This window comes from Enhydra lutris, unplaced genomic scaffold, assembly GCF_002288905.1.
Source record: "Enhydra lutris kenyoni isolate GAN:26980312 unplaced genomic scaffold, ASM228890v2 scaffoldscaffold43, whole genome shotgun sequence".
NCBI classification, from domain to species: Eukaryota; Metazoa; Chordata; class Mammalia; order Carnivora; family Mustelidae; genus Enhydra; species Enhydra lutris.
The window spans coordinates 15,607,777-15,631,445 of NW_019154127.1; the positions used below are offsets into that span (position 1 = coordinate 15,607,777).

At 56.4% G+C, this 23,669-nt stretch overlaps 2 protein-coding genes across 4 annotated transcripts in view; one reads left to right on the top strand and one right to left on the bottom strand.

Annotated features, from left to right (window-relative positions):
• Positions 1-464: 464 nt before the first annotated feature.
• On the bottom strand, positions 465-13,469 carry LOC111155679 (chromosome unknown C21orf58 homolog). The gene is given in 10 exon segments (XM_022515970.1): positions 465-1,106; positions 1,473-1,669; positions 2,080-2,216; positions 7,278-7,389; positions 10,151-10,309; positions 11,035-11,108; positions 12,138-12,198; positions 12,986-13,077; positions 13,161-13,325; positions 13,328-13,469. Coding segments are annotated over 10 exon segments (1,194 nt in total). The 3' UTR covers positions 465-1,051.
• Positions 13,470-16,508: 3,039 nt separating this feature from the next.
• Positions 16,509-23,669, top strand: part of LOC111155811 (pericentrin) — a 117,026-nt gene continuing 109,865 nt past the window's right edge. For all 3 annotated transcript variants that reach the window (XM_022516219.1, XM_022516220.1, XM_022516221.1), the window contains exons 1-3: positions 16,509-16,636; positions 19,608-19,811; positions 23,563-23,658. In XM_022516219.1, the coding sequence (XP_022371927.1) occupies positions 16,580-16,636; positions 19,608-19,811; positions 23,563-23,658 (357 nt within the window). In that variant the 5' untranslated portion in view covers positions 16,509-16,579. The remainder of the gene's footprint in view (positions 16,637-19,607; positions 19,812-23,562; positions 23,659-23,669) is intronic.

Genomic DNA, 23,669 nt, shown 5'->3' on the forward strand with positions numbered 1-23,669 from the left:
CCCAGGCACCCCTTGAGTTAGACCTTTAATCGCATTTCACAAAGCACGTTTGTGCCGGGCACACCGTGCGGGTACCTGCCACTGTCCAGCCTGGGAGGCTCCCTGAGGGCGGCCCCCCCGACGGAGCTGAGCGGCAGGACAGGTCCTCAGCCACCTGCTTCCATCTGCTTCCCAGGCCAGCGTTCCGGCGAGCCTGCAGCGTCCGAGGAGGTAGAGAGGGTGGTGGGCACTTGACGCCTTGCAACTTAGGGCACAAGAGAGTTGCCGCCAAAAGGGGCCGATGAGAACACGCGTAGCACTTAAAAATGACATTTACATGAAAATGTCACAACAGCAAGGGATGGGGCGCCTGCCTTTGGCTCAGGTCATGACCTCAGGGTCCTGGGTCCCCGCTCAGCGGGGAGCCTGCTTCTTCCGCTCCCTCTGCCCCTCCACGCGTGCGCACACACTCTCCAATAAGTAAATCAATAAATACATCTTTAAAAATAAATAACTAAAACAACAAGGGAACACGATTCCACCCAGAAAACAAAGGTCAGGAAAAGTGAAGAAAGAGTAACGGTGACATTCAGAAGCCCCGACAACCAGAGGAGCAACCAGGCAGAGAAAGCCCCCTTTCCTCAGGCCCCACTGAAGGAACCACGTTCAGCCCAGAGCCTCTCCCTTCCAGAAGACCGGGCGGTGCTGGCCAGCAAGGACACACAGTGAAGACACGTCTCCGGCGAGACCCGGGCAGGTGGCCTTGTGCCATCCCCTCAGCAGGAGCCCTCCCCCCTGCCCCCCCCCAGGGGGCAGACAGAGGGCCCAGTTAGTGTCATATTTGACCCTGTTTATGGGGTTTCTCCCACGGGAAGGCTTAAACATGTAAGCAGCTAACTCCATCCGCCTTTTCTCCGCGCTCCTGGGCCGTCTCTCCTGACGGAACCCTGTACTCCCACCGGACTCTCCGCCCTGCCCCCGGGGACCAGGCTGCAGCCTTCTGCCGGGCCTCCCCGACCGCACCCAGTAGGGAACCAGGCCCCGAGGCTCACCAGAGTCCACGTGTGGGGGCTCACACGCCCGGAGCTGGCGCGGGCTGGCCGCCATCAGATGCCACCCTGGGGAAGCTGGGACATGCGGGTGCGGTCACTGCCCGGGCCCGGCCCGCAGACCCCACACTATAGGTGAGCCATGCGGCCGGGGCTCAGGGGAAGGTCCCCACAGCCCTGCTCATACTGGGCTGGACGGATGCCCCAAGCCACAAGCAGCTTCCCCTGGAGGGTGGCATGGGGTCCGTTCTCAGATTGGGACCTCCAGGGCCCAGGGCTGCAAGGACCCACCTGCAAGACGACAGGAGGGCCTTTCCAAATTCTCTGCTTCGGCCCGGGCCCAGGTAAAGACAGGCCCACTGGCTTGTCAGCAGGGGTGAGGAGGTGCAACCCAGGCTCTAGGGTACTCCCACCCCACAGACCAGGAAGCTGGCCTTGACTTACGGGCTAAGGGCTGCTGAGGTGGGCCCGGCCAAGTGGTGGAGGGCTGGCAGGAAGCTGGAGGCAGGTGGGAGGGTGGTGGCTGAGACTACCGTGGGCCACGTGGAGTACCCGGCCAGGGAGCCAGGTGCTGGGATGGCCTGCAGGGGGGCTGGGGGCGCGTAGTGGTGGTGGTGGTGCACGGAGGGCGGCTTCTGCCTCTAGGCTCGCGGGAGGACAAGGGGACCCGCTGTAGGTCCTCAGCACAGCACACACACCAGCCCGTTTTGAGGGGAAGGAGGGGGCGAGGAGAGGAGGGTGGGGAGGGAGGGAGGAGAGGGAGAGGAAGTGGAGGGGGGACAAGGAAGGGAAGCGGGGAGGGAGGTTCCAGCAGAGCTCATCAGCTCTGGGAGGCAGCTTCCTGGGCCCCAAACCGCGGAACTCCTTCCGCTTCTAGGTGGGACTAGCGAGCGCCAGAGGGTTTCACAAGCAGGTCACAGACTCAGGAGTCAGACCTGTGCTTTTCAGAGTCACACCGATGCATGGACTTGCAGAAGAAAAGCCACCCAGGCCCTCTGGTTTTGATCCAGGCAGCCTCCTTTACCTCCAGACCTGCCCCAGCTGAGCCTACCTGGGGGGTGGGATGCTGGGGCGCTGCCAGTGGCCCCTGCGAGGGCAGAAACGCTGAGGGCAGGGCTTGGAGCATCAGGTTCTGCATGAGGACCTGGTGCATCTGGGCGTTCTGCATCAGCATCATCTCCACCATGTCTGAAAGAAGAGGCAGGTAAGAGGGGCCCCATGACTCACACCCCACGCACATCATCAGGCCTGGCCCAGCACAAGGCTTTAGGGCTTCGCAGAGGCCGAGACGCACTCAGCGCTCCACCAGCGAGAGGCGCTCCAGGCACAGGTGTCCGGGGATGGTTCTGAGGTTCTGAAGTTTCTGGGCTGGAGGGTGTGTGTGCCTGGTGGGCTGTTGAGGGCGTCCGGCTGGGCTCCGAGAGGCTGCTCCGCTTCTGCTACATGGTGGCCCCCGAAAGCTGTGCCCACATCCTAACCCCCATGACCTCCGAATGTGACCTCATTTAGAAAATTTTGCAGACATGACCAAGAAACTTGAAGTGAGATCATCCTGCATTATCCAGGTAGGCCGTACATCCAAGACAAGTGTCTTCATAATAGAGGCGGAGGGAGGCTTGACACAGCAGAGGGGAGGCCGCATGGAGACGGGGCGGGGATGGGATCCACACGGCCACAAGCCAGGACCACCTGGAGCCGCTGCTGGATGAGGCAGGAAGGACCCCCCCCACCCATCCAAGAGCCTCTGGAGGGAACCTGGCCATGTGACACCCGGATTTCAGAATTCCGGCCTCCAGACAGGGAGAGAGCACATCTCTGTTGTTTTCAGCTCCCAGGCCTGAGGCCCCAGGAAACAAATCTCTTCACCAGTCCTGGATACTATGAAGCAAACACGTTTTTGTCTGTGTGGGAGGTAAACATGGGTTCTTTCCACAACATCGAGGCCCCTGGAAATCAGGCAGCCCCCAAGACTAGAGGCAGGCAGGTGCCTAAAACCACTCACATCCCCAGTCAAAAAAGGGGAGGCTGGTGGTGTGGACAGGACTCCTTCAGGGGTGTCCAGGAGTGGGGTACACAGCAGCCTTCCCACTGGAGTGGGCCCCCTGTCTCTAGCCTGCCCTCCCTGCGGCGGCTAGCCGAGCCTCCATAATCACACCAGCTAAGTCCTTAAAATATGTCTCTCTCTCTCTCTCTCTCCAGACGCGCCCTGTTGGTTCTGTTTCTCCGGAGACCCTTGATTAACAGATTTTGTCGCAGGCCTGAGAGCAATGGGGTGGGGGTGGAGGCACGGAGCCAGGTTCCCACAGCCATACAGCGGTGGGAACTCTCCTCCCTGCAGGATGAGAACGTGGAGAGGCTGAGTCTGGCAGCCCCGTTCTGGGTGAAGACCCTTGAGGAGACCCACGTGGGGCCGGGCCTGGCCAGCTCATGTGTCCCCGGAAAGCTTCCCACTGAGCAGAACCAGCCTGTGAAGACTGGATGAGAGGAAGGTCCAGACAGGGACAAACACGGTGTAACTGCCTCAGGATAAGGGGCACACATTGGTGTCATGGGGAAACACAGTCTTCAGGACATGGCACTCGGCCAATCTGGTATCTGTGGCAAAGATAACACCAGTCCCTAACTCAGAGCTCATAAAATCTATTCCAGGTGGTTCATAAACCTCAATGGGAAAAGTAAACCAAACTGTAGAATGTCTTCATGACCTTGAGTAGGTAACAGCTTCTTACACAGTACAGCAAAGACCCCAATCCCACAAAGGAAAAAGCCTGAAAAACAAAACCTTATTAAAAATTAAGAACTTGTGTTCATCCAGAGACACCACAAAGAAAGCGACTGGCAGTCCGTGTATCAAAAAGGACCCATCCATCGTCCTGGGATCGAGCCCCACATTGGGCTCTCTGCTCAGTGGGGAGCCTGCTTCCCTCTCTGTCTCTGCCTCTCTGCCTGCTTGTGGTCTCTATCTCTCTCTCTCTCTCTCTCTCTCTGTCAAATAAATAAATAAAATCTTTAAAAAAAAAAAAAAAAAACCTTAACTGGAGAACGTGGTCAGCTGAACAATGGCCCCTGGCGTGTACATATCCTCATACCTGGAACCTGTGACCTGAGTTTCATTACGTGGTGACAGTTATGTTGCTGATGTGATTAGGAGTCTTGGATTGGGGTGCCTGGGGGGCTCAGTCAGTGAAGCATCTGTCTTCAGCTCAGGTCATGGTCTGGGGTCCTGGGAATGAACCCTGCATCGGGCTCCCACTTGTCCCTCTTCCTCTGCCCCCCACTCATACTCTCTCTCAAGTAAATAGATAGGATCTTAAAAAAAAAAAAAAAAGAACTTTGGATGCAAACAACCCAAGTGTCCATCAACAAATGAAGGGATAAAAGACCATGGTCTATGCATACCATGGAGAACTGTTCAGCCTTAAAAAGGCGGGAAAGTCTGCCAGCTGGTACCACATGATGAAACTTGAAGCCGTTCGTTATTCCACACGAAATAAGCCAGCAACAGAGGGACAAATACTGTAGGATTCCTCTCCTCTGAGGTACTTGGAGTTATCCAATTCCAAGACAGAGTAGGAGTGGGTGCTGGGCGCTGGTAGGAGGGGGATCTGGACGCAAGATGGAAAGTTCTGAAGATCTATCACTCAACCATGGGGAACCAGTTAACACTACTTAAACGTGTTTAAGATGGGAAATTTTATGTGTTTTTACCACAATTTTTTAAAGATTTATGTATTCACTTGAGGGGGTTGGAGAGAGCACACATGCACTGGGGGCAGGGGAAGGGCAGAGGGAAGGAAAATCCCAAGAAGACTCCCCACTGAGCAAAGAACCCAACGTGGGGCTCGATCTCATGACCCTGAAGTTGCAACCTGAGCTGAAGCCACGAGTCGGACGCTTAACTGACTGTGTCACCCAGGTGCCCCGCCACAGTTTTTAAGATTAATTAATTTTTAAAAAAGAATCCTGAGGTGGGGAGACTATCCTGGATTATCTAGGTAGGCCCAACATAATCACAAGGGCCCTCAGGAAGTGGTGAGAGAAAATAACTATCAGTTTAGATCTGAATATCCAGCAAAACTGGTATTTAAGAAAAAGGGGAAATAAAAACATTTGCTAGAAAACAAACACTGAGGAGCTTCAAGAGTCCGTTGTCAAGGAACGTGGAAAGGATTTATTTCAAGATGACAGAAGATGATTCCAGAGGGTGGTCTGAATACAAAAAAGGGTGAGTAGGTTGTCAGGGGTGATTTCTGGTGTCTAGTTTGGGAAGTTGTTCTGAACGAGAAAAAGTGGGGCACCTGTGGGGTCGTTAAGCATCTGCCTTCAGCTCAGGTCACGATCCCAGGGTCCTGGGATCGAGCCCCTCGTGGGGCTCCCTGCTCAGCGGGGAGCCTGCTTCTCCCACCCCCCTGCTTGTGTTCCCTCTCTCACTGTCTCTCTCTGTCAAATAAATAAATAAACTCTTTTAAAAAAATAGAAATGAGGGGCGCCGGGGGGGCTCAGTGGGTTAAAGCCTCTGCCTTCGGCTCGGGTCATGGTCTCAGGGTCCTGGGATCGAGCCCCGCATCGGGCTCTCTGCTCAGCGGGGAGCCTGCTTCCCCCTCTCTCTCTGCCTCTCTGCCTGCTTGTGATCTCTGTCTGTCAAATAAATAAAATCTTAAAAGAAAACAGAAATGAAAGCAAAGAGCAGCAGTGGCTGGGTGGGAGGTGGGGGGCGAGGGTGTTGCAAGGTCCTCCCACCGCTGCGGAGAGGGGGCTCCGGGCCCCACACACTCATCCTCATGTTAAAGCCCAATGAACGGGAAAAATGAATAAACAAACGATAAGCAGAGTCAGACCTGTAAGTACAGAGAACAGCCTAATGGCCGCTAGTGGTTGGGGGGGTGTGGGGTCCGGGGAGAGCCAGGAGGGGAGAGAGCGGCGGGTTGGCCGGGTCTGGATGGATTCACGGGGCAGCAGGTGTGGCGGAGGGGATGCGGCCTCGGACACCGCCGGGTGTGCACACGAGTTCCGTGGCGGGTCCGCTGCTTCGGATCTCCTGCTCCCACCATCGGAGCTTGTCGGGGGTAAGGCGTGGGGTGAGGACTTGACGCTACTTGAAACAGCAAGAGACATGCGGACACATACGGACACGTACGGACACATATGGACACATACTGACACGTACGGACACATACTGACACATATGGACACATACGGACATGTACTGACAGATACATAGTGACACGTATGGACATGTGCGGACACAGACAGACACGTACTGACACATACGGACATGTATGGACACAGATGGACACATACGGGCACATACTGACACATACTGAAGATGTCACTTTTCACCCCGATTCCATCTCCTCCCCCTCTACCCCCATGAAGGCGCGCAGGCGTCGGTCTCCAGCCGCTGAGAAAGCAGGTCCAGGCGCTCGGGTATCTGGAACCACGGACCCGCACTGAAGCGCGTCAGGGAGGCGGGGGGCTGGGGCCCTGGCTGAGCCGCGGGGAGGCCCTGGACACGCCCTGGCATGAGTGACCACGCTCGAGGGCCCACAGGAACGATGGAAGCTGGTGGCCGCCGTGAGCACAGGACTGAGAATATGGACCTGAGGAGTCTACACACCGCTGCGCTCCCGAGCCCAACGCCATTAGTCCTGGGGAGCGGGGCTTGGGGGGACACGCGCTCACTGCCTGCCGAGTTGGGGCTATGGACGTGCACACGCGTCAGCTCACGTCCAGCTGCGCACTTCGAATTTGTGCAGTTTACCCTGCTCTCTCCATGAGGCGGTTTTAGATCTCAAGTTTCTAGAACTCATTGAAGGGGCAAGTGGGCGGCTCCATGGCTCCGTGGCTCCGGTCATGACCTCAGGGTCATGTGATCGATCCCGCATGGCAGCATCGGTGGTGGGCATTGGGCTCTGTGCTCCCGGGGAGCCCACTTCAGACTCCCTCTCTCCCTCTGCCCCCCAACAAAGCAAAACAAAACAAAATTCATTGAAAAGGAGAAGCAATTTAGCCAAGGTTTTTACAGCTGGTTGGGGCTGGGCCCACTTCTCTCGATTCCCAGTTCTTGTTTTCTTCCCTCCAAGATACCTATAAGGGTTTCTTAAAGTTAAAATTATTTCATGTTGCTACTACGTAGCGTTGACTGAGTAGCCAAATGCCGACCCTAAAGGACTATGCTGTCTACAAAATATTTTTTGTTTCTTTAGAGAATTTTATAAACCCATAACATTATTAACACGGAAGACTTACCTTCCTTAATACTTCCTGATCTTTGAGTGGGGAAGGCCTGGAGAGGGGGGATCTGTGCGATGAGGGGCTGCTGGGGTAGCTGTTGAATGATAGTGGCAGGAGGCTGAGGGCCCTACAAAGAGCCAGATGATTAGTTCCCTGAACGCGCCCTGGGAGACTGTGACCTACGATATGCACCCACCCACTCACCCATCTTTCCATCCATCCAAGAGGAACTTGAAACGGTTAACCCTACGCATTGAACAGGTTGCTGAACAGATAGATATTTGAATCTGCGTATTACCTAGGACATGATATGTTATGAAGGTCTGTGTCCACCCCCAAAATTCTTATGTTGAAGCTCTAACCTCCAGTGTGACTGTATTTGGAGATCAGGCTTGTGAAGAGCTTACAAAGGTTTAGTGGGGTCATTAGGGTGACATCCTGATAAAGGGAAATGCTGGAGAGCTTTCTCTGTCTGCCATGTGAGCACAGGGAGAAGCCATCCATGTGCAAGATGGGAGGAGAACTCACGCCCGGACGCTGATCGGCCAGCACCCTGGTCTTGGGCTTCCACCTCCAGAAATGTGAGAAAATAAATTTGTTGCTTAAGCTGCCCTGTCTGTGGTGGTTTTTTATGGGAGCCCCAGTACACTAACACAGTGTATTTTTTTAAGAGAGAAAGAGAGAGACCCCATGCGTGCGCGTGGGTGGTGGTGGGTGGGGGGATGGCAGAGGGAGAGGGAGAGTCATAAGCAGACTCCACGCCCAGTGCAGAACCCAATGCCTAATGTGGGGCTTGATCCCACCACCCCGAGATCATGACCTGAGCCGAAAATCATGAGTCAGATACTGAACCGACTGAGCCCCCAGGCGCCCCAACACACGGTATGTGTAATGTTTCCCACATGCTGTCTTTAGGAGAGGAAGCTGATGTCTGGTTTCATTGATTCTGCTTGAACAGAGGCATCCCAGGAACAGGTCGTGAAAATAACCTCTAGCTTCTCTCCAGTGAGAAGCACACACAGCAGGTGTTGGTCAGACACTGAAGACTTTCCATCTCACTCCTCTTCTGAGTGAACAAGGCCCTGACCTTGTCCTTTCTTTCCCAGTTCCCAGAAATGATGGCTTAAGCCTCTGCAGAGGGCCAGCAGGGAATGGTTGTGGCTTTGTGGGCCCTCTGGCCTGGGCAGCAATGGCTTCTCTCAGCTGGTGGGGCTCCAGAGCGGCCACCGCAGGCGGGACGGAGCTGGTGACATGTCACTGTGGGCACTGAGATGCACGTTTCACATCATTTTTATACTTTACAAACCGTTCTTCTTCTTTTGATTTTCCCCCATTTTTCAGAAGATTTCACTTACTTGAGAGAGAGAGAGCACGAGCAGAGGGAGAGCCACAATGAGAGGGAGAGCCACCCAGGCGCCCCTCCCCCACACATTTAAAAGCTAAGACCATCCTCAGCATACATGTCGCACAATGTCAGAGGGCAGGGGAGCTTCGGCCCATGGCCGCACGTTGCTATCCGCTGCGTAGACGGCTGAAGCTACAGCTGCCCTGGCTTGGGGGACACCCTGCCTCAGGGTCTCCGAGTCCAGCATCAAGGAAATTCACAGTACCAACCAAAGGCCCTACTTGTTCTTTTGCTGTCCCTGGGGTGGATGGAAAGACGCACGCAGAACTGGGCCCCCGTGGCTTGCTGGGAGTTCAGTGAACGTGTTTGGGAATGAGGGGGACCTCATGCCCCAACCCCCACCATTCCCACCCTTCCTAGAAGGAGGTTCCAGTATTGGAAGATCCAAAGGCGCACGCTGGGAAGGGGAGATCTGGAGCCTGGACACAGCCCTGGGGCAACAGGGGCTCTGGGAGCTCAGTTAGCCCAGATCTGTCCCCGATCTGGTGTTGCCCCTTCCCACTCTGTGCCGTGTGCCTTCACGTCTTCTTCCAAAACAAACACCCTCCAGGTCACAGGCCCGGTCAGTCAGCGCTAACCGTCACCCCAGCCAGCTAGTCCAGAACCTTTGCAATGTGGTCCTGCCCACCTCCTCAGCCTTCTCTTCTCCCCAGGGCCTGGATGAGCCCCGACCCGGGCTTCTGTCCCTGCCTACATTCGCCTGCCCTCAGATATATTCTCTTCTGCTTAAGAAAGTCTGGGTTGCGTTCCACGGCTTGCCACCGGAGTGCTGACTTGAGGTGTGGGGCTCTCAAACCTGGAGCTCTTTCACCTTTTCAAAGTCTGCCCTTGAGAGGAGGGTCTTGGGGCGCCAGGGTGGCTCAGTGGGTTGAGCCTCTGCCTTCGGCTCGGGTCATGATCTCAGGGTCCTGGGATCGAGCCCCGCATTGGGCTCTCTGCTTAGAGGGGAGCCTGCTTCCTCCTCTCTCTCTGCCTGCCTCTCTGCCTACTTGTGATCTCTGTCTGTCAAATAAATAAATAAAATCTTAAAAAAAGAGAGAGTAGGGTCTTAGGGTTCCCCTGGTTATTAAGAAATTTTGAGAAAGAGTTGACATACTTCCTCCCCCAATGCAGGGCCCACCTGATGCTGAATACTTCTGTCTCTCGTGTAAAGGCTAGGACCCGAGAGTCAGGAGCCCAGATGGGGACCCCAGGATCTCCTCTGTAATGAGGGATAAGACCACCCTCTCCCCCCGAAGCCGGTTCCCAGGGCACCTGTGAGGACCACAGAGAGGAACCACCGAGCTCCCTGTCCAGTGCCCGGGACGTGGGAAATGCAGCCCCTGTTGGTTCCAAGGGGACTGACCCTCTTGGGGCGCCTTCATACGCTGCCGCGGAGGTGGGCCTTGAGACCACGAGGACCCCCACTCTCTGCTTAGATGACAGTCTCTGTGGGCACCATACCCTCCCTCATCGCTTCTGCCATCGGCTCTTGAACACTTACTGAGCATTGGATAATCTGCGGGGGCTCCAGGGCTGGCGGGGGCAGGGAGTAGATGCCCACGGGGGGCACCTCTGGGGGCAGTGCAGACCCACGGGCTCCTCCTCTGTTCATCCCGCTCCGGGCCTGGGCCTGGGAGGCCTCCTCTAGGAGACGCTGTTCCTGCAACCATAAGGCAGAACTGCTGCCCCCAGGGAGGGACAGCCACAGCCAGGAGGGGCGGGGACGGCCGCCCAGGGCTCGCCCGCACTGCGCCGTGGCCCCAATGCCTGGACTGTGGTCCTCAGGCGGGAGGGGCCTCAGGGCTGCAGGCTTGGCGTCCTCCTGGCCCACTCGGGCCCCAGGCTCTTCGTGGGGGCCACGCATAGGAACAGCCCTTCGTCTTATGTGGCGGGGAGGGAGGGGGCTTAGAACTTCTTAAGTTTACCGAGTAACCGACTGATTTCTGGTCGGTCTTTCTGTGCAGCCCACAGAGTACACTCTCTTTCCGGCACTCGACCGTAACTACGCATTTGGACCTGATCGACCGCTTCGCACGGTCATTCCCTGTTGCTGGTGTGTTCAGTTTGGACGAAGCCTTTGGCCACCTTGAAATCCCACTTCGTGTAGGAATGGGGCCCTTTGCCCAGCATTTCGCCCTTGGAAACCACCGTGCAACCAAAGCAGGGATCTTCAGCTCAGCCCCCTGCTAGAACCCGAACAAGAGAAATCCTGCATGCAGGCCCTGACCTTCTCTCCCGGGGCGTGGTGTCCCACCTGCTCCTGTCCACCCCGAGCTCCCTCCAGTCATGGCCGGCAGGGGACTCATGCTGGGTCCAGGAAGCCCTCCCACGTGCCTCTGGCCTGGTTGTGATCCCGTCCACACAGCAGGGTGACAGGTGGCCTACCCAGAGTCTCCACAGAAGCGCTCGCCTCCTCCTCAGAGCATCCAGCAGGGCTGCGTCCGGCCTGTCCTCATTTCCTGCGTGGAAGGATCATCTTATTTCTGAGGGGCTGGCAGTCACATCAGGCGGGTTCCCACGCAGGGCCGAGCACCGCACTGCCCTGCAGCAGGAAGCCTTTCCTCGGGCTCTGCTGGATGCTGGAGAGAGGGACAAGGTCCTCACGGGGCTTGGTCCCGAGCACGACTGGACTGTGAGCCTGGCCTCTTGCTGCCAGCAGCCATCTGGGGGCCCCAGGCAGCCCGGGGGCTGGTCCGGTCCCCCGAGCCTCAGGTATGCCCTCTGCAGCTTCCCAAGTGAGGGGTCCCGTCTCGAGAGGAGACTCCAAACAGGGTCTGGCCTTCCCTCCTCTGGCACAGCACACCCATTCCCCACCCCCAGGCCTGAGGGTGCCCAGAGCAGCCTGTCCTCTGGGACGGGGGTGGTCTCCACTGCCCGGGTCCACACTCAGTGGTTCTGCTCTTACCTGGTGGTCCGGTGGCCTGGTTTGGGGTTCCCTGTCTGGATTTGAGCCCTGGGCTCTGCCTGCTGCCCTCACACGTCTCCTGGAGCTCCCACTGCTAAAGGCGCTCCTCCCCGTAATAAGGAACAGGCAGCGTCCTCCTATGCCTGCCTCGCACCTTATCAGGACATCCCTGAACCTGGACACTGCCACCCGGAGAGCAGTCCTCTCCTCTAGTTCATGTGTGCCCACATGACAGGTTGAACCCCGCGAACCCACCACCCTAGAACAGGATTCGAATCCAGTGCCCACTTCTGAGCTGGGCAACTGGGGGCAGACGATCAGACCTCTCTGGACCCCCTTCTCTTACCTGCAGGACGGGAACGATGAATGTATCCCCTCTCGGGTTTTTGTGAGGGTGTGACTGACAGAGCACAGTGTGTGTGTGTGTGTGTGTGTGTGTGTGTGTGTGTGTGTGAAGATGAAAGCCCTTTCAACCCTGCACACAAGGGAGGAGTAGCAGGACAGTCTTGTTGGGATCAGGAGGAGGGAAGGACCCAGGAGAAGGTCTTGTGCCCAGGTGGCTTCCAGCAGACTGGGCTCTTACCCGCTAGGAGCAGGGAGTCCTCAGAATCCCCTTCCACAGTCTCACGCTCTTGCTCCAGTTTCTGTGTCGAGAAGGACAGAGAGTGCGAGTGGGTGGGTCTGGGTCAAGGACGGAGCACCTGCCCCAGAGGGCCTGAAGGGACCAGTGTCCCAGATGAGGTAACTGGGATAGAGTTGGGGAGGGGGGAGGTGGCAAGGGTCGTCCATACTCTCTTAGGGACGGTGGGCGTCACACTTTCCATTCGGGAACACAAGTTCCACCTTGAAATCTCAGGGCAGGTGTGCAGATATGAACGGCTCCTTTCAAGCAACTGTCTGCAGAGTCTGACCCAGGCCAGCCCCATGGCCCTGACCACCCCTGACCTCTTGAGCCCTGGGCTGAGCAGCACAGTCTGAACCTGTCCTGGGATGACCCCTGCCGGTCCGTCCACGTTGGCCGTGGGCCACCCAGAAGGAAGCATCGGGCTGATGCGTGGAGGACAGGAAGAGGGCTGTCGGGATGGGTCCCAGGCCGGCGTATGCGGCTGTGGATCCCGCACCAGCCAGGGCCTCTCTTCTCCAAGCACTGAAGCTGGAAGGCTCTGTGGGGGAGTTCTGTGGGCCCCAAAAATGCTGTGGGTCATGGGTGCATCCAGCCTCCTGGCTGAGGAGCTGCCAGAAGGGCCTAGTTGGTTCTGCATATGCAGAGAAAAACAAAAAATGAGAAACCACAGTCCATCCTAAGGCTGAAAAGCAGGAGACGGTGTTTTGCTTGGAAGCAGGAGGATACTGACAGGTCTCATGACGTACCTTTTAAATCTGTGCTGCTTCGACAAGTTGTTGGAAACATGATTGCCCCCACAGTCTTACCTTCTCCAAGAGCTTCAGGGTGAGTCGGGTCATTGCATCTGCCACTGAGGAGTCCAGCATCCTAGGACCGTCCCTCCCTGGTCTCAGGTCATCTGCGAGCAAGAAGTGCTCAGCTGGAGAGAAGCAGCCCCAACCTTGGTGTCTTTGAAGGATTCCTGAGCTGGGCTGAGTTTACCTCCAGGAGACTGGCCGCTGCTGCCAGAGGAGAGCGTGTGGGAGCGTGGCCACGTCCCCCTGGAGGACCATGTGGCCTCGATGGTTGCTAGACGCTGCAGACACAGGAAGGCCCCTGGTTGCCAGGTTTCCACGGAGAGTCCTTCCCAGGCCCCACCCGGTCCCCGCACAGGAGTTGCCTATAAACACTGCTCATCTCCAGGTGTAGCCGGGCGGGGCTTATTGGGCAGGCGATGAGCAGCAGCTGGGGCCAGAGGGGACAGCGTGAGGCCCTGGGGCAGGGGTGGGGGGAGACTGATTCCCCATGCATTGCCCCACCTTCAGAACTGGGCCCTGAAGAGTACGGGGTAGGAGCGGGGGGCAGCTGCGTGCACCACCACGCACTGTGGGGGCCTCCTCTCCCCTCAGCCATTGTTACTTCCAAGTGGCCAGCAGGCCCCCCACCCCCTCTAGGGACCCTCAGAGCCAGATGGGAGTGAAGCCTGGACACCAGGAGGACGGTGGGGGCACCACGTCCCTGTGATTCCAGGAAATTCTGGGTGGCAGAAGGGGCAGCACAGGGAGCTTGCTCTGTGGCTTCCCGTGGGGCTTCTTGGTGGCACCACCCCACAGGACACAGGGCCACATGAGGCTACACTCCTCCAGGAGGGATTGTGATTGCAGGATTGGGGCTGCCCTGTGGGAATCCTGGCCCAGAGAGGGCGGGCGACCTCGGGACAGGACCCCTGGTCAGGTCAGGAGTTGGTGGCTGGAGACACGGCAGCACTGGTTGGGCGGGGAGGGGCCCCCAGCAAAAGAAGCCTGTTATAAATGATCCTTCACACAGAGCACGGGGCACAAAACTGATCAGTCTGTTTGTGCTGGCTTTACATTTCAGATTTACAAATCAATCAGCCCAGCTAACAACGTGGGTGGAGCAGTCTGGCTCCTGGAGTCCTGGGCTGGGGTGGGAAGGAGGGAGCAGCTCACACACAGCCCCCTCCTCCATGCAACTGAGCCAAGACACTTGTATCAGAGGCCAAAATTTGGCTAAAAGTCCCTTAAATTGCCCGTACACTTCAGTGTTCTGGCTTTCATACGCATCACAGCCCTAGCATTCAAACCGGAGGTCTGAGTGTGCACGGAGAGGAGTTCACTGAGCCACTTGTGGTAGCCAGGAGACAATCCCGGTGGCTGACGTCACACACCCCGGCGTGAGTTTGTTAGACGGTTTTTAAAAAATAGTTATTTATTTAAAGTTTGTATTTACAGAAAAATCAGAAAGATGGTGTAACAGAGTTGTCACTGTGCGGGCGGCCCCCCTGACTCGTCACTGCTGACCTCAACCCCGATCACCCAGCCGGGGTGCTTCTTCACTCCACAGCTGCTATTTTTATCCCCTTTCTGGAGTCCCCCTGCGTGGAAGTCCCTGTGCAGCTCATACACAGGGAGTGAGAGTTCGGATCCTCCTTGGGTTGAGTATCTCATTATCTCATTAAAAATTTACTTGGACGGGGGCGCCTGGGTGGCTCAGTGGGTTAAGCCTCTGCCTTCGGCTCAGGTCATGATCTCAGGGTCCTGGGATCGAGCCCCACATCGGGCTCTCTGCTCAGCAGGGAGCCTGCTTCCTCTCTCTCTCTCTGCCTGCCTCTCTGCCTACTTGTGATTTCTTTCTGTCAAATAAATAAAATCTTTAAAAAAAAAATTTACTTGGACGGCATTTTAATTGTTAAAAATAAATGAAGAGATCAACGATACAGTTGAGAAGGACCATGGAGACGGCCGTGGGGGTCTAGGGAACGGCGGGAGACCAGTGACCAAGCCCGCGGGGGAAGGCCGTGGGCACGTGCCCTGCGGAGCCTCCCAGGGAGCCCAGCGGGTGACGATGCAGCGAGTCGGGTTCTAGGCCCGCAGCGGCTCCTGGGAGGTCGGCCCAGCGCTCGGCCGCCCCGGTCTTGGGAGCCTCGCGCGTGGCTCAAATCACCATATTCTGCTAGCGGAGACCGAGAGCTGCCACAGGGCTGTGGTCTGACCCAGGAGCGCTCTCCGGGGTTGGTTTCCAGCATCCGCCAAGGGGTCCGAGGGGGTCGTGGCTGCGTGGACCACGGACTCGCCGCGTGAGGGATGCGCAACGGTCCGCAAGGGTCCCTCTGCACGCGGCTGGCTGGAGGCGCTATTATTATTAAGATTTTATCTATTTATTTGACAGAGATCACAAGCAGGTAGAGGGTGGGGGAGGAAGCAGGCTCCCCGCTGAGCAGAGAGGCCGATGCGAGGCTCGATCCCAGGACCCTGAGATCATGACCTGAGCCGAAGGCACAGGCTCAACCCCCGGAGCCCCGCAGGTGCCCCGGGCGCTCCCGCCGTGACCCTCGTTGGGTCTCACCAGGGAGCACGCGGGGCTCGCACTGCCCGCACACGCCGAGGCAGAGGCGCGGGGACAGGCGAGCAGGAGCCCCAGAGCCCAGGACGCGTCCCGGCAGCACTGCCCCGGGCAAGGCCAGCGCGGCCCTCCGGCCGCGGTCCCCGTGGGCAGCCCCGCTCCAAGCCCGCGTCCCGCCGCCGTCGTGGGGGGCGCGACCTTCGCCGACGCCGGCCGACCGCAACCCAGTCTCGAGGGCACCGAAGGGCGCTCGGCAGGGCGCCCCGCGGCCCCGGCCCCTACGAGGACAGGCCCGTGCCGTGCGGCGGCTCCCGCGGGGTCCCCGGGCGCTGCTTTAGCGCGGACGTGCGGACCGGGACCGCGGAGCCCGCCCTAGCGCCCAGGCCGCCGGCGGGAGGCAGGCGCGCGCCCGAGGCCCCGCACGGCGCAGCGAGCGCGCGCAGAGAGCAGGTGCGGGACGGCCGCGGCCCCCGACGCTGCGGCCTCTTCCCGGCGGGCTCCCGCCGCCCTTGCGCCTGCCACCTGCACGGACGGGCCGCGGCCACGCCTCGCTCCCCGCTAACAGGACCGCGGACGAAAGCTCAGGACCGCGCTCGCTCCAAGGGCCGTCGAAGCTCGGGTGCGGCCCGGGAGGCAGCGCGAACCTAGCCGCCCTGCGCGCCAGCGCCGAGCCGGCCGCTCTCTAATCGGGCACGGAGGACCCCTTTAAACCCGGCCAATCACAGAGACAGCCGAGGCCTCCGCGCTCCACCATTGGTCCTGCTGGGAGGCGGGATCATCATCGCGCCAATGGGAGGCCAGCAGCCGGCAGGGGCGGGACCTGGGTCGCACCGCCCTGACCGCGCGTGCGCGAGGGCAGGAGCGCGACCCCCCCCCCCCTCCGGGATTGGCGGCGGGCGGAGGGCGCACGCCGAGGGCGGAGCCGGGCTCACGTCTGCGTGACAGTTGTCGCGGGGGGAGGGCGAGCCCAGACTAGGGGGAGGGAGTGTAAATAGAGCGAAGGCGGCGGCCTTCGACCCCGTCACCTCTCGGGCGCCCCGCGAGAAGCCCTGGAGGGCATGGAAGAAGACGAGCAGGAGCAGCGGCGCAGGAAGGTGGAGGCCGGGAGAGCGAAGGTAAACGACAGCGCCGCCTCCTCCCCCCACTGTCCCAGCGTGGGTTCCCAAGGGCGGGTTCCGGTGACTGCGCCTGTTCCGTGCTAGGAGCGGGTGCGGGCAGGCAGGGACCGCCGCCACAGTCTAGCCCTTCCCGCCGACTCGGCAGGAAGCCCCCTCCTGGCCGCCGCCATCTTGAATCCGCCGCCCTTTGCCCGGCCCCGCCCCCACGGCGGCTGCAGCCAATCACCGGTCGAGGACGTGCGGAGAGGGCAGGGGCGCCAGGAGGCCAGGCGCGGGGCATGCCGGGGGTTTTGCGAGGCTGCGCCTGCGCGCAGGGCGGGGCGGACGCCCGTGGGAGCGCACGGCGGGGAGGGGCAGTGCCGGCGGGCGGGGTGGGGCCAGATCTCGGCAGCGCGCGGCCTGCCGGGCTCCCGCCCCAGCCCGGGCCCTTTCCGCTCTCTCCCGCGCCTTCCCGCGTTTCCAGGGGAGGCGCCGGGACGTCTCGGCCAGTAGCGCCCTGATGGACACGGGTGGCCTAGGAACGCGCGGTCCCCAGTAGGAAGTGGAGCCCGGGCTGGCGGTGAAGGGGCTGGCGCCGCCCCCGCCCCGCGCGTCGTCGTTGTCCTGGAAGGCCGGCTCGTCGCACACCCGTGCACCTGCACCTGCCGCGGCCCCGTCCCCCAGAACTCGGGGCTCGGGGACCACTCGTAGGGCCCGTGATTTACCTCTCTCCAGGATTCGACTCCATTCCCGCCCGTTTAAAACCACGTGCAGATTAGCGTTTCACTTGGAATTATGCAGCTTTTTTTTTTTCCTTAAAGATTTTATTTATTCACTTTACAGACAGATCACAAGTAGGCAGAGAAGCAGGCAGAGAGAGAGGAGGAAGCAGGCTCCTCACCAAGCAGAGAGCCCGATGCGGGGCTCCATCCCAGGACCCTGAGATCATGACCTGAGCTGAAGGCAGAGGCTTTAACCCACTGAGCCACCCAGGCGCCCCTGCAGCCTTTTTTTTAATATGAAAGAAGTTTTGGAGTGGTGGCCAGGAGCACATGGCCTGTCCACACTGCAGAGCGCCCGCTGCCAGCCCGGGGTCCAGAAGCTCTTGCGGCCTCGTTGCTGTTCAGGGCTGGGCGAGGAGCTCTGCTGGTGGCAGCCCCTCACGCCGGGCTTCCTGGGGACGCCCCACAGCTGGACAGGGGACACCCCCGAGGGACACTAGGTTGTGAAAGCCCTGGGGAGCTCTGTGCTCCAGAGTCGGGCGGCTGCAGGGTGCGTGGGTCTTCCTGCCTCTGCCTGGGTTTTCACGTCAACACTGGTACTCTCTGTCAGGGGCATATCGTGGGGCTTGAGCCGTGAACCGGCATGACCCGGGCGGTGGCCGCAGAGGGGAGCACACAGGCACTTAGGCTGTGACTCCCTGCCCTCCCCCCTGCTCCCCCTTCTGGCTGCTTCCCCGGGGAGTGAGTTACCTACTGGCCCAGGGATGAGGGAGAGTGCATGCGGTGGCTCCCGTGAGCGGGTAGAGCCACGGGATGTTGCTGCGTGCGTGAGCTCAGGTGTGGCCAGACATTGGGACTTGAACCTGGACCAGCTCGTGGAGATACTCAGTGCTGATCTCCCTTGGAGGGAACCCCAGGGCCACTGCATTAAAGAGGCCGTTCACACACTTAGTGACTGGTGTAGCAGCGTCTAACCGCAGGGTGACAGGGAGAGGACAGGGTGGCCTCATTCAGGCTTCCTGGGAAGCAGAACTTGTGACTGGGGTTTGAGGAGGGAGGTGGTGGCCTGTTTTTCTCCTTTCCATGTGCCTGGCATGTACATGGGCCAGGAGACAAAACTGAGCCGGAGTTCAGTATTTGACGTGTTTTTCCCCCCGAGCTTGCCGTAGTGTGTGAGCATAAACATGCTTGACGGAGCGCTGGGGGTGATGAGGAAGGTTCACCCTGTTGCAGGAAGAAGCAGGGCACCTCTTGCTGGAGACCCCAGGCCAGACTTGAGGATGGTGTTGTGGGAGGGAACCTGGGGACAGAGTTGACGGAGTGGGCATAAAAGGAGGAATGTGGGGCTGGTTTGGAAGGCAGGCTGTGATGACCAGATGGTTTTTCTCATGTAAGTGGCCTTATGTAATTTTTCTGTGTCTGTGGAAGTGTGCACTTCTGCATTGACACAAATGTTTGTTAAATGCATTTGCTTTTATGAGTACAGCTGTTATTTGAAGGAGCTAGTGTCTCGGGAAAAGCTGATGTTAGATCTCTTACCTTCGAGTAAGATCTTACGGGAGATGGTGTGGGAACAGAGTCTAAAACCCTCTAGTTTGAGGGATTGAGCAGAGCTCGGTTGTGTCTTTTGATGGGTGACACTCTGTGGAGGTCCCTGGTGCACTGTTAGCTGTGTCATGGAAAATAGAACATCTGATTCCATAAAGGAGGATCGTAGATTGACCTGGCTTAATTAATTTTTTGCTATTTCTGTATCTTGCCTCAGAATCTGTGGCTAGGAAGTTTTGGCTCGGCTATGTATTTCCTCGACTGGGGGAAAATGGGAGCAAAAAGAGATTTAGCATTTACATAGTTTTAAACCTTAAGCATGCCTTGATAAAGCTATCAGTCTTTTAAATAGATGTATTTTTTTTTTTTTTCAATACGATTGAAAGTATTTTTCTGTGAACTGCCAGGGGCTAGAAGAGCTCTTCTGCCCGTTGGCCGTATTGCTTTCTTTTGTCTGTATACAGGCGTAATTAGCAGTTCTTCTTGTGGGACTGTTCGCGTAGAATTCTCAACTTCAATGCTGGCGTTGCAGATAGTAATGAAGGCAGGGTTTGTGGGACAGGGATCTGCTGGTTGATCTGTGGGTCTGGCGAGGTTTGGCCGAGCACACTGAGCCAGCCCCACAGCCTCATGTTCCCCACCAGCTCACTGGCTTTGTGGTTCTGTTACTTTTTTCTTACTTACCTTTGCCTTTACTACTTCTCTACGTTTTTGCGCAGCTTGCTCACTTCCGACAGAGAAAAACAAAAGGTGACTGTGCGCATCCGAAGAAAAAGACGGCGAAGAGGAAGGGCCCGGCTGTCGATGCGCCTGTCCAGGAGGAGGGCCCGGTAGCCACCAAGGATGGTGGACTCCTGGGAAGAGGGGACGTTTGCGAAGACGCGTCGTGCAGTGACACCCCCGAGGGAGCACAGGCAGCGCAGGTGGGTGTTCTCAGCACGGTGCAACTTCGCAGCACCAGCAACTTTGGTCTGTTTTTGCCTGTCAAAGGTCGGGAAAGAGAGTTTCACTTTATGAAAAAGGGAATGTATTTTGTGTTTTCACTCCTAGTAAGTGTCTTATCTTCTGTGATTTTGGATTGACTGAAGGCAAGCGTCAGTATTGGTTGTTGCTTTGGTAATGGAGATTTTATCAGTGTTCCCTGGGTGTGGCTGTATCAGCCCCTTTAACAGGCTTTTCTTTGGACACTTAAACCGTAATATTCCTTCATCCGCTCCCGGTCTTTGTTCTTCACTTTCTCTCTGAATGTCGGGATGGAGAAGGCCTGGGTGGAGGCGTTCCGGGAGTGGCGACTGGCTGGACGAGGCCCTGCTCTCTGCTTGAGGCCCAGTCGGGGGCAGGTGTGCGCCCACCTGGCCTCCTGGTCGCCTGTGGGTGGGTTGCATTGTGGCTTCTTGGGTACCTTAGCGAGGGCCCTTGCCGTGTGCGGCAGAGCAGGGGCAGGGGTCGGTGTTTGCTGGGAGCGGCTGGAATGCTGGTGGCTGAGGGCAGAATTTGACGAAAACCCCTGATGCGTCTGGCATGCTTTACTGGAAAAATGGCATCATTGCCAGCGTGTAAATTTATGATATTCTACCTACACATCTGGAATTTTACTTTTAGAAATTTGGAAGACGTCGCTGTTGTACTCCCGCATCGGTGGGGGCAGCTGGCCAGCACTCTGTGGGCCCAGCCTTTGGGTCAGCTTGATCCCCCACTGCAGGCCTGGGGGTCACTGTCCTCCTCTGTGCTTGTCCTGGGGTGGGGTCGCCGCCCTCACAGCCGCGTCTCCATCACTCCGCGCGCAGGTGAAGGCGCCACACCCAGAGGCCTGAGACTTGGCTTCCAGGGCTCTTCCCTGCATGTTTTCTCCACGGCTCCTTGAGGAGAAAAGCTCATGACTTATAATTAATGGTGGTTTTATTTTTGCTTTCAAGTCAGAGAAGTTTTTTAATTTTAAGTTAAGTGTTCTATATATTTTAGCTTTTCATTTTGAAATAATGTTCAACTTAAGAAAAAATTTGCAAAAATTAGCCCAGGGTTTATAGACACCGTTCGCTCCGATTCCTGAAGTGTTAACGTCTTGTGTTGCCGCACGAAGATCGTAATCTGTTTCAGTTCACGCTGAAACAGGACCGTGAGCTAATGGATGGAGCGTGTTCAGGGTTCTCTCTTGGTCCCACTGCTGCCCTTTTTCCGGTCCAGGATTATGTACTGCACCTCCGTGTCCTGCCATCTTAGTCTCCTCCAGTCTGAGACACTTTCTCAGTCTTACCTTGTCTTTTATAAGTTGGACATCTTCGAAGAGTCACTGGTAGGTATTTTTTTTTTTTAAGATTTTATTTTTATTTGAGAAAGAGAGAGCGTGCGCCCACAAGCCAGGGGGAGGGGCAGAGGGGGAGAGAGAAGCAGATTCCCTACTGAGCAGGGAGCCCCAAGCCGTACTCAGTCCCAGGACCGTGGGATCTTGAACTGAGCTGACGGTAGAAGCTTAACCTGGTGAGCCACCTGGGCAATCCCTCACTAGTCATTTTGTGGAATGCCTGTCAGTTTGGGATTGTTTGATGTTTCCTTCTGATTAAAATCAGGTTATAAGTTTTGGTGAGAACAGGGTAGACGTGAGGATTCCCTGCTCTGTGCAGGTGGTATTGATACATAGTAGTCTCACTACTACTGGTAAGGTCAGCTTTGATCACTGAGTTACTATGGGACCTGCCAGATGTCCCTTGATAGAGAAGTCACTGTTTTTAACTTTGGAGTTAGTAAGTGTATCGTGGGAAGAGAGAGACCCTGCAAAGCCCTATTTCTCCTGCTTTCCTCCACTAATTTTACCTTCCATTGGTGATGGTTGCTTGCCGCAGTTGTTATGGTGGTGTTGGCCAAATGATGATTTCTGTGTCTGTCATTCTGTCATGGTGTGTTGACGTCCTGCTGTGAGGAGGAGCTGTTGTTTCCCTCTAGTCTGCTTGTGTGTCCAGTTGTGTATGCTAGTGTGGATTTAGGGATTTCTCTCTCTCTCTCTCTTTTTTTTTTTCCCTTTTTTAAGTAAACCTTACACCCAACATGGGGCTTACACACTTGACCCCGAGATCAAGAGTCACGGTCTCACCACCTGAGCCAGCCAGGCACCCTGCGTTTATTCTGTAGGTTTTGCTCCATTACAGCAACCACGCCAGTGTCTATTTCGTTGCCGGAATACAGAGATTTGGCCATTGGGTGTGCCTTTGAATTGGCATCTGCCTTTCCTACATGTCCTCGTTTTTGGTACCTTAGTTCTTTGCATCTTGGGACAGAGATTTCCCAAGTTTGTTTTGTCCTTTTCAGACTGTTACCAGCCAATTCTTCAAGGAGCTCTGGTTTCTTTTAGTGGAGAATGGTATTTAGAAACCAATATCCGGATGATAGGTGTGCTCATTGCTATTGGGGTGTCTTTGGTTCCAGGCTGCTTTAACAGAGAGCTAGGTCTCTGTTTCTTTGTCAGTCTCTGCGTATAACAAAAACCATGAGTTCACACTAGTACCTTCAGTTCCCATCCAACATCACAGGAATCATTCTAGCTTCTCACCCCTCTCCTTATCTTAACTCCTTTTACCAATAGTGAGAAACCTGGCGTCCTATCTACAATAAATTCACTTACTTCCTCAGTCTTAAAATATACACAGATTAGTTTCATAATTGCTAATCCTCACTCCTGTGTAAAACAAATATACTAACTAGAATATTTGTGTATGTAGTTGACCCTTCAACAGCAAGGGGGTTGGGGCACTGACCCCCCTATGCAGTTGAAAATAGGCCTATAACTTTTGACTTCCCGAAACATAACTACTGTTGACCGGAAGCCTTACCAGCAACGTGATGTAACAGTCGATTAACATGTATTTTGTGTGTTTTCTGTATCATATACGGTATTCTTCCCCCCCCGCCTTAAAGATTTTATTTATTTATTTATTTGAGAGAGAGATAGCAAGAGCCCGAGCATGAGTCAGGGGGAGGCACAGAGGGAGAGGGAGAAAGTCAGGTTCCCTGCTGAGCAGGAAGCTCTATGTGGGGCTTGATCCCAGGACCCTGAGAGCACAATGTAAGCTGAAGGCAGACCCTTAGCCAACTGAGCCACACAGGCGCTCCTACGGTATTCTTATAATAAAACAAGCTATTTGAAAATGGAAAATCTTGAGGATGAAATATTTGAACTTAAATAAAAAGAGCTTAGGAAATATGCATGTGTTTGAAAGATTAGAATTTATTGAGAAACTAAAATTTGGTAATTTAAGTGTCATGCACAGTGAAATGAGGCAGAATTCATTAAATAGAAGAGCAGCAGGGCGCCTAGGGGCTCAGTCGGTTAAGCATCCAGCTCTTGGTTTTGGCTCAGGTCCTAATCTCAGGATCCTGGGACCGAGCCCCATGTTGGGCTCTGCGCTTAGCATGGAGTCTGCTTGTCCCTCTCCTTCCCCCTCTGCCTTTCCCTACCCCCAGATAAATAAGTCAAATCTTAAAAAATAGAAGAGCAGTGACATCATTAGGGAAATGGTTGCATAAAAAATGTTTAGGGTTTGAGAATTGTTTATGGAGGAACGTGCATTTTGAGCAGGTGGGAATGGAATTGGTGCGGGCATTTGGGTGTGCGGGTGGAAGGCCTGAGGTTGCGGCTCTGGACGTTGCTGTAAATGCTCTTCTCTGGCCCTTCCTTCTTAGCTGGAGGACCCCAGTGGAGAGAGGACAGGGCACTCGGAGCAGCCACAGCAGAAGCTGGATGGCGACCACTTGGAACAGCCTGAGGATATCACAAAGGTATTCTTCAG